Genomic DNA, 13,291 nt, shown 5'->3' with positions numbered 1-13,291 from the left:
GGGAGAGTGCCCTGGAGTGCCACGATGGAGGATGGGACGTTAACTCTATACTCTGCTTGAAAGCTTCACTTTATTTTGTTGACCAGCTACTGAAAGCTTGCTTCTAAAACAGGCAAATTTAACTGTTACATTTGTGTAAAATCACCATGCAACAAGTGCTGAATATGCAGCACAATGAGCTAGTAGCTAACAGCTAGCGGTCATGTTATTGTTTATTGTTTTGTGTCATGTTTAAGATGATGTCACAGCAGTAGAGGCGGCACAACTATGACAATCAGCCTATAATCCCACCCACGTTGAGGCAGCACTAAACTGCAGTGGAAAAGCCAGCTCAGAAGAGTAAAGAGAGTAGAGTCGAGTTGAGTCGAACCATAACATGCAGTGGAAAAGTGCCATTAGAATGTTGCACAATTCTTGCCATGCCCTCAAACCATCAGCGTAATTTAATAATAAGCTGTATTAGTAATAAGTGATTACATTGTGCCCTGGCAAGACTTGCTCAGCAGTTCAAGACATGTGCATTAAGTACAATATAGCTCTAAAGCTGCTTTCACACTGCTAGCTACTTTGTCGCTGCATGTCGCCAGTGGCTGGCGGTTAGGTCACTAGTGGTGTGTATGGAGAGTATCCTTTCCTCCATCTTTCTGTCACTGCAGGAGCTGAGAGAGAGAGAGAGAGAAGGATCATGTGAGCTCTACCATCTTCCTCGTAGGCTTTCACTCCGGAAAGTCATTTTTCATTTGCATAAAGTTACAAATTTCTGAACTTTGTTGCGTCACTGGTCACGCCCACATTCGGTCGCCGTCACTCGTGTTGCCGGAAGTCACCAGCCCTCGTTGAAAATTAATGAGATGAGGTTGTTTTGTCGCTGCATGTTGCTGGCAGTGTGAACACAACTTAAGTACGTTTTTGTCACCCTTTTCCAAGTTGATTCTAACACAAGAGTGTTTAGATAGTCAGTAACATGGACACAAACTTTTTTCAACATCAAGAGATTTTATAATTTAGTTATTTTATAATTTAGCTATTTTATAAAATAGCTGGTTGCTATTTCTTTTTTTTTTTTATATATATATATATTTTCAATCATATTTTTCTTTTGCAGTTTACCTAAATAGGGCCTAAATTAGTTATTCACCCGGATAAAGGTCAGTAAGGTTTTCTTTTCTTCTTGTTTGGGCCAGTAGTTCAGTTGTTTTTTATTAATATTATTATTTATCTTTTTATTTTGTAGTATTTAAAAAAAAAAACTTTATGTAAAGATTTAAAATTTCTTTACATAAGAATGACAAATTGAAAAAAAGAACTAAGCACTTTTTTGTCATAGCCACAGAAATGTGACATTAAGCAAGTAAAATGGGTTGTGAATGTGGTTACATATTGAGCCCTGCTTTTATAGTCCTGTAAACAAAGTTAATAAAAACTGCATAAGTAATAATTATACAAGAATTAGATGTTATCAAAATAGTTTTAGATGAGGTTTGGTATGCCAAAGTTACAGGACACTGCTTGTAATTTCATGTCAACAAGCTTTTAAATTCATATTAACATTTATGTTCATGATAAATGTTTTTCTAACAAAACTTACAAGTTTTGAAAAAAAAAACCTAAAAAACAAATGACCACACTTTCCCAAACTGACATGGTGTACAAAGTTGCCCACCCACTTTTTCAGCCATCTTGGTTCCAGAAGTATTTTTTCCATAGGTATTTCTTTTAATCCTTCATAAGAGTTCTAAGCAATGAACCAAATCAACCAGCTCCAAGATAAATCACAGCATTTTCAATGTACAAGACTGTACTTAAGGTCTTCAATGAGGTAATGACTGAACTACAATCCCATGAAGCATTGCAAATGATGTGATTGAATTAAAAACAATGGAAAAATATAAAACTATTGATTTAAAGTTGTTAATTTTAATTTGATTGCAAAATATAAAAATTGATGCAAATACACAAGTAGTATAAGAGCGTAGGGAGACCGACTCAATTGCGTCATTCACAGTGAGTCATGCGAGTGGTCTGCAGCCGCCGTAGAGCTCGTTTGGGACGCTTTCTTAGCCGTTCTCCTCTGATTGGTGGATCGTTGAGCCTTAGGATTCACAGACAACGTCGTCTTTTACCAGGAATTCTGTATCAAACCCTTTTTTTATAATTAAGATGAAATAAAGTGGACTGATGGCTTCAACAGAAGCATATATAATTGATTAACATACCCTGAAAACACGGTAGATCTGTATTTAAAGGTTTTTAAGTTACCATTAAAAATATATTCCCCTATTAAGAAAATAAAGTGGATTTTTAATTGTAAACACTGGCGTAGCCATGGCTGGGATGGATTGGGCTGGATAGTGTGCAACATGATCACACGGGAAGTCGGCATGCTGTGTCCGAAAGTTCCATTACCCTAGGATTGGCAACAGTATGCAGACTCACTGCCATGGCCATTCAGTTAAAGGGCATCCCGTATCGTGCAGCGCCTCCAACCACTTTATATTCCCCATCTGATATTTCTAACAAATATAATGTATGTTAATTGATTCATTTGACTTGTAATAATTAGGATTTATTTAAAAACATCTAACCTTTTAATCAAAACCAGATCGAGTTGATATAAAATGCTGAATTAAATAACTTTGGGTGTTACAGTAAAATTCTTTCAAAACTCTAAACACCATCCACTTTTTTTTTTAAGGTAAAATAATGTTAATTACAAATATCATATGTAGGAATTTATTATACATTTTGTTAAAACTTGTATTCGTTGCATCAAAAGCAGCTTGTGATGGCAACATTAAGATGCTCTGAAATAAATTATTTTGTATGATAAAGTATGTTTTATATATATATATATATATATAAAACATATTTTATCATACGACATAATACATAATTCACCAGGGAATTATAAAATGTATACAATGAATGCATTGAATGTATATGTTCTATTACTGTGCTGTTACTATTGATCTATGGTTCTGTTACTGTTTTTTTTCTTGTTCTACTTCTTGCTTCTTGTTCTATTTCTGTTTCTGCTACTCTGTTTTCAGTGGTGCTGTTTTGGCAATTCGAAACAACCTTGTCATGCTAATAAAGCACTTAGAATTGAGAGAGAGAGAGAGTTTCACTCTGCCTCAGATTGATTCTAATAAACACAAGGACTAGATTGAAGGTCATCTGTGTACGCCCACACTCATAATGTTTTTCACTTTTGGACAATTATGTTTTTCCTCTTTTCCCTTCAAGAAAATTAGATGTTGTTTTTAAATATTTAATGTCCTGGTTGACATTAAGTGACTTGTGTTTTCTCTCAGGCCATGAATTCAGCAACAGGATATCAAAACACAGACACTGACTCACTGAATCACTTCCAGAAACAACACATACACGATCTTGCACACCTTTATTTAGACATTTATCACTCAACCCTCCAGAGGACTGAAACCAAAGCCACAGTCTGGAAAGTATTTTGACCTGACAGAATCACATGGTGTCTTGCTTGTGCGTTGCTTCTTTTTTTGTTAATTGAGAAAAGCAGAGGTTTTGATGAGTGTATGGGTTTAATGCACAGTGATTCAGGGTGTTTTCACACTAGCACTTTTGGTGCGCACCCAGGGTCAAATGACGTCAAAGTTCGGTTAGTTTAGATAATGTGAACACTGTTTTTCAAACACTGGTGTGCACTCGCAAACCACACCCGAGACTACCTGTAGGAGGTTGTCAGAGTTCGGTTGCTCTGGAACTGTGGCGTGGTTCACATGAGTGAGAAACCAACCTGTACTTGTGTCCACACTTGTTCAGGAAGTAAAATGACTTGCGCATGCGTTTTTGCTGATTTAAGTACGATGACATCATCAGTTGCACAAAAACAAACACACGTATGTGCATCATGAGTAGCAGGGAAATGTTGCGGGACACAGAAAAGGTGAGGTGCCTTTTATACATGTGAGTAAGTGAGCGTGCAATCAGTGTCCTCAAAAAAAATAATTTGTGAGCATCAGATATAGCCTCCTTCCCCTGGACATGTACAACTGCTGAATTACAGCATGTGAATCACAGAGGCAAAGTGTTGTTCACTCTGGAGTGCATAATGATACAAAATTAATAACAAACACACAAATATAGTGACCCACGTTGTGCATTCCATCATGTGCACATTTGTAATGACGAAAGCTACAATTATCTGTTAGTACGACTTTGCAAAAATCAAACTAGTGCGATTTCAGTAGGACTTAAACATTTACATTTTTAAAAGATTCATTATTGGTTTAGGTAGAAATCCAAAATATTGAAGTGCATGTAAATGTACTAAATGTTGCTATGTCAAGCCCAGCCGGGCTGTCATGCAGAGCGATATTTTGATAGTGCTAAAGAGCTACAGCTTTTACACTTTTCTGACAAACAACATAAGAATGGTTTAGCATACTTAAAATTGTCTCTACATATTAAGCTGGGATAGCAGAAAGTAGTTTAATGTCTAAAAAATACACACACACATCTTAAACGTGAAACATGAACAGAAAAAAATGCTTTGTAAATTGTTCATAAATCTATTCATGAATAAACTATCAATCAAAGTCCCTTTTAAGGCAAGTCAGTTCTCTTGACCACCATTGTTGGAATGCTATTTTCCGTGGGAACAGGCAGCATAAAAGTGCAGCTCCTATCTACTTGAATGGGAAAGACCGAAATCTCCATATGGGTCGGTAAAGATTATGATCAAAAAACATAAACAAAAAATTTAACAACAGTGTTATAAAAAGTTTTTTTTTTTTTTTTTTTTTGAAAATTATATTTTTCAGGCTGGTCCTGCTTAAGAATGGGAATCATTAGAAGACTGTAGAGTAGAATTTAACAATTCCGGTTCCAATTCCTCTTAATGATTCCGATTCCTTAACGGTTCCAGTAACGATTCCAGTAGTTCTTTAAGTGCTTTTGAGGAAGAATTATTTGAAAATGAGAAATACAATTCTTATTGGATTTACTCTCCTCTGCAGTCTGTTTCAAATTATGAGATCCTTTAAGATTTCTACAGAGCAGATATAAAGAATCTCTGACTTTTTAGAGACATGTATCCAATCCAATAATTGATCCTAATTAGGCTATATCTGGACTGAATCTAAACACCAAGAAATGCGATATATATATATATATATATATATATATATATATATATATATATATATATATATATATATATATATATATACCCCGCCTTTAGCCCAATGTTAGCTGGGATAGGCTCCAGCCCCCCGCGACCCTGTACACAGGATAAGCGGTTGACGATGGATGGATGGATGGATATATATATATATATAAATTTCTTGTATTACAAAACTTGTGTATCTTTAATTAAACATTCTCATATGAACAACCAATCAGTAACTGCACTGCTTGAGTAAAATCTCACATTTCTAAAGTCACATGACATAACAGTAACAGTTCCAGAGACAGTTAAGACTGTGTTCTACTTCAAGCTTGTAAGACAGTTCTTATATAATTTCGAGTTGGACATTCATAACTTGCACATCACAGCAAGATTAATACTATACCAAACTAGACTGGTAGCTCTGTTTGTTACACGCTGTAGATTCAAAAGTATCAGCTCATCTAAATTGTTCTTTCAGGAATCGGACTTTACTGGAAGTGCTGTCTGTTTCATGCTGTAGATTCTACAGATTCAGCTCATAAGAGTAATTTCTTTTTGTGTGTTTTACAGTTTTGACCCAGTAGAGGGCAGTACTGCTGCAAATATGCACTGCTGGAAACACTGTCAGTGTATTTCAGTATGGTGTTCCAGCCACATCGGCTGAAAATTCACGCAGGGGAACCGTTAATGGAACCGAAAGTCATGAAGATCCTCCGATTCCTGTATTTTAAAGAATGGAACCGGTTCTTGGTTCCCAACCCTAGTCCTGCTAATAGGTATGCATGTTCCCGAGTTGACTGACAGGCGATGTCTGTATCTAAAAGATGATTGCCTCTTTTACCTGCAAGGCGGGACCTCCTTTTGTACATCCGCCATATTGGATGTTCCAATTTCTCCCATTCATTTTAATACAAGTGCTCCATCTCTGAACAAATTGTTTCTGATTGAATGCAACAATTTACCTAAAATTGTTTTTATGCACAATTTACACAGAAATAAATGCCTTCTATCCATGTTTCATGTACTGTATAAGGCCCATTACTTTAAATGAGCAGTATACCTTTATGAGCTCATTTTTCTACTACTGAATAAAAGTACTTTATAACTAAACCCACAACTAGATAGGCCTATAATAGAATATTACAAAATATATCAAATGATAGGCTAGATAACAGATAAAAACAGAGTTCTACAGGGCCACTTTTTCCCCTTTATTGTAAATATATGTAGCAGTTTGGTCACTTTCTGGGGCATTTGTACCCCAAGCCGTGGTTCATTTCTGATCCTGGTGTGTTCTAGTTTTGGCACGTAACTTTCAGTGTAGATGCTGTATCTGGCTGTGTGGCCGATGTTATTGTTTAGCAGCAGTGGGGGAGTGTCAGTATTTAGCAGAGGCAGGATCCAAATGCCAGGTAAAAAATAAAGGGGATTATTTATTGATACAAAAAGACAAAAACCAAATATAAACTACCCCATTGGCAAACAAAGCAATGGAATGCATTCCCACACTAAACAAAGCCTGAGCGTACATCGCTAGGCAAACGCCACACGATGCACACATACAACATGCGACAAAAAATGACAAGACATGTGTGCGAGAGTTCGGCCACACACAAACCCGACATCTCAGACTGAAGTGAACGACACTCAACACAACGTGAAGACAGCTTGCAACGCGAGGCGCACCCGTGTTCACGAGAGACAGACATAAATAATTGATGCTTGCTACAAAGATGACATAAGTTCTATGGACTCACGTCAATAACAGACAGAACATGGAGCATGAGTGTCCAGATCCCGACACAGACTGAAACCAAACCAGACAGGGAAGTCAGGATCTAGACATCATGCTCCAGACATGAAACAAGACAGGCCGAAGAGACTGGCGTGAGTGCATGCCTCAACAAGGACATAAGCACAATGCACTCACGCCAATAACAGACAGAACAAGGAGCATGAGTGTCTGAATCCCCACACCAACCGAAACCGAACCAGACAGGAAAGTTAGGATCCAGACAATATGCTCCGAACATTAAACATGAGACCAACAGAGGAGTGCACAGCAGGGAATACAACAAAACCGGGTTCTCGCACAGAGGCAGAAAATGAAACACAAGACGATGTCACGGTCCTGTCACACAAAAACCTGTCACACATTCTCAAGTCTTTTGAAACTTGTATGTCTTCAGTGGGACACAAAAGGAGTTGTTTTATTGCAGTAAGACTAAGTTGCACTTTTCTATACAGTGAAGAGTGAATGGTAACACAACTGTCGAGTAGGGCTGTCAAATAAAATTGTTAATATTCGTTGAATTTAAGAACAATATGCACATTCGAATGCTAAAACTGTGTATTAGAATTTTGGATGTGTGCCTAGCACTTCAGACCAACCGCATTCTTACGCTAAAAAAGGCTAGATGAAGTGCAACAAAATAAATAATAACAGAAACCAGGTGTCTCGAGAGGTGTTTTAAAATTATTTTTAATTTGACTTGGCATTTAAAAGACGGTGATCCTGCATAAGACGCTGAATAAACAAAAACAAAGCGAAACAAAGACGCTCGTCTAGCGTGTTTACATAGAAAAACAAAAGGTAAACAGGATGGTTGCAAAAGCGTTCGGTGTGAACAGCCCCTTACAGTAGGTGAAGGTCTTTGGCTGTTGCGTCTTGCTCTCTAATCAGCATTTCTCAGATTAAACAATGGGTTTTTCTGTAAAGGAGTTCAAGTTGGAAATGTGTGTCTCGTGATCCTGTGTTCTGTTCCTTTCTGTTGTGTCCCGTCTGTTTGAACAGCAGCTGGCCAGTGATCATGAGCCTCTTTCACAGAGTTCAGCCGAATACATCTGCTATCTGGGAATAATTCGACCCTACATACAGCTGTAATTAATGAAAAACACTGTGGTATATCGCTGTTATTATAAAGTTTGAGTCTGTGGGAGTATATGCTGTGGCACCAGTGCAACTGTAACACCATGTTAACACAGAACTGCCTATTGAAGCGTTTCCTCCCTCGTTTAACTTTTGACTTAAAATTTGATAATAAGAACCGACTAAACCTTTTTTTTGTGCACTATAGTTTAAAATGGAAGGTTTTTTAACATCCTGGAATGTTCTTTGCAATAATATAATATAGTGCTGTATGGTTGTATGTATTTAATGCCCCCTCTTGTGGACTAAGGAAATAACGTAAATGTAAAAAAATCAGTTGACTTTAAAATTCTAATTAAATTTAAATTGTGAAAATGTTTAAGGTAAAAATTTGAATTTAGTGTCTCTGCCCAATTGACAGCCCTAGTGTTGAGCAAGATTTTCAGTGAATGACAACTAAAATGTCAGTGTGTTCCTCACACAAATTTATCAGATTGCTTCAGAAGACTTTAAATATAGTGCATGAGTTGTATTGACTACTTTAATCGTGCGTTTTTGTCTTTTTTGAGCTTGTATGGAATTGTATGGAAGAGAGCAGCGTAAACGTTCTTCAAAAATTCTCCTTTTGTGTCGGGGGTTGGGTAGCTCATTAAGTAAAGACACTGACTACTATACCTGGAGTGGCCCGGTTGCTAGGGTGGGTAGAGTCATGTTGGGTTAACCTCCTTGTGGTCGTTATAATGTTGTTCTTGCTCTCGGTGGGGTATGTGGTGAGTTGTGCGTGGATGCCACGGAGAATAAGCGTGACGCCTCCACACGCACTAGGTCTCCACAGTAAAGCCACATGATAAAATGTGGGGATTGATATCTCAGGCGCGGAGGCAACTGAGATTCATCCGTCATCCGGATTGAGGCACTAAGCCACCATGAGGACTTAGAGCACATTGGGAATTTGGCATTCCAAATTGTGGAGAAAAGGGGATAAACATTTTTATTTTTTTTACTTTTGTGTTTCACTGGGAAAAATAAAGGCATATTGGTATGGAATCCATATTTATCCAAAGGTTAATAAATCACTTTTAAGTTGACTTCAGATTCAGTATAGTTCTAAAACCTGTAAAGATGTAGTCCTTCAAGACTCGTACATTGTACAGCCATCTAGTGGCTGTATAAAGAGGATAACCTTCACCTCAACTTTAACTGTCATCAGTAAAATAAATCAGACAGGCGTGTCCCCTCCTGTAGTGCATGTTTCAAAAAGTCCTGTCTTGTCCTAACTCATTAATTGAACAACACTGATCATATAGCACTGATTTAAGATGAGCGATTGTCTCTAGATGAATAAGGCAAAATAAATTACTTTTGATTTATGGAATTACTTAGACATAATGACATATTCAAACATCTATATTTCTCTGTGGAAAAACTTAAAGGCTGGTTTTCCTTTTGTATCTCTGTAACTGAGTTGTTTGCATGAAAGGGACAGAGATGCAAACCTGAGATAAATAAATCAATTGGACTTTACATTTCAACTCACTTAAGTATTAGTGGAGTGGGAACATTTGAATGAAAACTTTCTTAGTCTGCCCTCTACTGTTGCCAAAGAAGTGATTTTCATTCTCTAGAGTTCAGCATTCTGTTAGTGAGAATCAAATAACTTTAAAAAGTGTTCTTATTGACATTACAATTTTTTGCAATCAACAGAACATAAATATTTATTTTTATAGGCCTGGACACTCTAAACACTTATATTGTAATCTTGTCAAATAATCATGAACGGTCAAGTAATTTATGGTTTATACTGCCCCTAGTGGTGATTGTTAACTTAAGTCAGAACAATATGCATGCATATCCAAATACACATAATTTAATACTTACAATGTATTACTGATTTTATTTAATGCTTACTATTATTACTATTCTTCTAGTAAACTATCAAACAGTTAAATTCATTTATATAGTGCAATAATTTCAGTTGTATATGTTCAAACCAAATAATCATATTATTAATTATCTTTAGGCCAACCAGTTGCACAAATTAATTTGGCATTTAACCTTAGTATATCCTTAGCGAATCAATTGACCAAAATGTCAGGTTTATAAATAGAAAGGTACTAAACCGAAAAAAGAAAAAAAAAAACCCAGCCTTGTTTACTCAGAAAGTGACATGGAATCGATTATATTTGAATAAGTGTTATTAGGCCACATATCTAATGCACACCTCTGTGTAGAAGTTGTAGAACTCGTCCCTGTGATAATGTAGATTGACACTTCTGTTAAAGATGCACTTCTGCAGTTCATCAACTGGCCAGTTGGTGTCTCTATTTAGTCTTTTTAACACTGTTTCCTGTCCATAAAACTCTCAGTCAGATCTGCAATGTTGCAAACCCTAAGGAACCTTTCCAGCTCATGGCACTGACATCAATAGAAAATGTGTTTATGGAGGGTGATACGCAGCAGTTAAAAGTGCCTAAGGAATTTTATTCAAAATATGCAGATTATCATCACACATTTTTAATAAGAAAAATTGCACAGTTTGTCTGAAATCAAAATCATAATCTTCAGTTGGTGAGTTAAATAATAACATTGCACATAGGATGCATTTTTTCCAGTCCATATAACATTGCTTTTGAACGAAGACATTTTTAAATCATTTTTATCTTTTTTCTCTCTGTAGGTTTAGAGTTGCAGTGTTAATACTGTTATCAGCACTTACACCACACTGTAAGGTCCCCAACCAGTAGCACTCTGGAACACACAGCACTGGAAACCAGACCTGTAACACACAAGCTGTCTGTTTGTTATCATGATCACCTCAGAGCTCCCAGTGCTACAGTGAGTCAAAGCTTCATTTTCACCTAAACTACATGTTAAACTAGTGTGCATTGTTTGTATTACTGAATTAGTGGAAGTGCTGTGTTCATGAAGAGATCATGGTGTGTTTTTGTAACAGGGACTCGGGTGAGTCGGGTCAGGACACAGTGAGTCTCAGTATGAGTATGAGTGAGCTGGACGACTCTGGAGATGGCAAGGGCCGGAAGAAGAGAGGAAGGCCTGGCAGACCACCTGTAAGATATATATTTACATTGCTGACCCAGGACTCAACAATAAGGATATTTTCTACATGCACATTTGGGCCAGTAATTTGCATTGTTAATTTCCCCTGCTAACATTTTCACTGGCCACAAATTTGTTTTCATTATATGCTAAGTTTTCTTTATGAAAATAGCTATATTGTAACATAATTAATTAGATAAATTTATCTAAACACATTTATTTGTTATATATTTATTATGAGTCTTTCAAGACTTTCACAAGTTATTCTTGCAATTTTGACAAATCGGTTTCTGTATTAGTCAACTAGACAAGGAGTTTTTGACATTTCTGATGCCAGAGTCTCCCAAATTTGATGTTCCCGTTGCAAGGGACCCCATGTGTGAGAAAAGTAGTAAACATGATATTGTAAAGACTTCTTGTTTGCAAAATTAAATAATTGGCTTTTATGAGGCCTGGGTAGCTCAGCGAGTATTGACACTGACTACCACCCCTGGAGTCGCGAGTTCAAATCCAGGGTGTGCTGAGTGACTCCAGCCAGGTCTCCTAAGCAACCAAATTGGCCCGGTTGCTAAGGAGAATAGAGTCACATGGTGTAACCTCCTCGTTGTCGCTATAATGTGGATCTCGCTTTAAGGCAAATAAATCGTATCTCGACTTGGAGCGCATTGGGAATTGGGCATTCCAAATTGGGTAGAAAAGGGAAAAAAAAAAAATAGTAATTGGCTTCTATATTGTCACTGTACTTAAGCCAGAAGAAATTATTAAAATATTTGTAAAATAGCTGCAAAATATTTTCTTCTCATTAAGTTTACAGTGTATCTTTCTTATCCTGGAGTAATGTTAGATGCCTAAACCTGAAGAGAAACATTTTCAATTCAATAAAAAAAAAAAAAAAAAAAATATATATATATATATATATATATATATATATATATATATATATATATATATATATATATATATATATATATATATATTTACTTTATATATTTACATTTATTATGAAAAGAGCTATTTTAATACATTTGTAAAAATATACAATAACACAATCAATATTGTTTCAAAGCAGCTTTACAGAGAATAGTGAATTACAACCCTTATTTCTATAAGTTTTTCAAAAATGAAATGAATGTATGAATATAATGTATTGTTATTTCTTACTATTGTCGTCAATACAATAAAATAATCGTGATTAATCTAATGATTTCAGAATTAAATTGTAACGTCAACATTTTTACACTGACATTTTTGTGGCCCTGTCCCTGGACCCCAGTTTGAAACCCGCTCTGTTAGACAGCTCTATATAGCTATATAGACAGCTATAAGTGCAGCACTGGCCCTAAAGTGCAAGTGACTGTTCCAACAACTGGCTCTAAAATCTCTCAAACTGGTCCTGGACCATTGGGCCATCCTTGCTGTTGAGTCCTCTGACCACAGGGAGAAAACATATTTTAGTGAGGCCACCATCCCTGTTATTCATTGTTTAAATTTGCTATTCCATTCTCCTCCTTACTCCAGGCACCCAACAAGAAGCCTCGGAAGTCGCCATTGGAAAAGGGCTTTGTGGGAGCACCGCGTGGGCGGAAGGCCAATGGCATGGCTCAGCAGAACGGAGAGGGAGATCCTGTCACTCTGTTTGAGGTTGTCAAACAGGGAAGGAGTGCTATGCAGGTAAATATAATGAGCATAAAACCTTTTTCTTCAAAAAAAATCATACACAAATAAAAAGCATCTTTAGGTGCCTATAATGTTTGATATTATTATGTACATTTGTTTTACAACTGAACATGGTAAAGCAATGTTATTTGGATAAGAAATTAAATGAACATGTAAAACATTAGTTGTTCTTATAGTTATTATAATCAATTATTAAATTCTGTATTCGGTAATACACAAAACATGATTCTTTCAGTCAGTGGTTGATGACTGGATCGAGTCGTACAAGCAAGACAGAGATATTGCACTTCTGGACCTCATTAACTTCTTCATCCAGTGCTCTGGCTGTAAAGGTACCAGATAACTCACACTCATAAATGTCTCTCTGTACAATTAATATTAATCATTTGTTATTCATTCACAATAGTAGTGATTTTCATTCAGATCTTCCTTAATTTCAGGCACTGTTAGGATTGAAATGTTTCGTAACATGCAGAATGCAGAAATCATCCGCAAAATGACAGAAGAGTTTGATGAGGTATCTTTTCTTTTGGATTATT

General features: G+C 36.4%; 1 protein-coding gene across 1 annotated transcript in view; it reads left to right on the top strand.

Annotated features, from left to right (window-relative positions):
• LOC127644755 (cohesin subunit SA-1-like) overlaps window positions 1-13,291 on the top strand; it is a 74,525-nt gene that overhangs the window by 42,736 nt on the left and 18,498 nt on the right. The window contains exons 2-6 of the mRNA XM_052128121.1: window positions 10,696-10,853; window positions 10,972-11,086; window positions 12,594-12,746; window positions 12,988-13,084; window positions 13,193-13,269. Coding sequence (XP_051984081.1) covers window positions 10,825-10,853; window positions 10,972-11,086; window positions 12,594-12,746; window positions 12,988-13,084; window positions 13,193-13,269 — 471 coding nt within the window. The 5' untranslated portion in view covers window positions 10,696-10,824. The remainder of the gene's footprint in view (window positions 1-10,695; window positions 10,854-10,971; window positions 11,087-12,593; window positions 12,747-12,987; window positions 13,085-13,192; window positions 13,270-13,291) is intronic.

This window comes from Xyrauchen texanus, chromosome 6 (genome assembly GCF_025860055.1).
Source record: "Xyrauchen texanus isolate HMW12.3.18 chromosome 6, RBS_HiC_50CHRs, whole genome shotgun sequence".
Classification (NCBI taxonomy): Eukaryota; Metazoa; Chordata; class Actinopteri; order Cypriniformes; family Catostomidae; genus Xyrauchen; species Xyrauchen texanus.
This window is presented reverse-complemented; position numbering and strand designations above follow the sequence as displayed.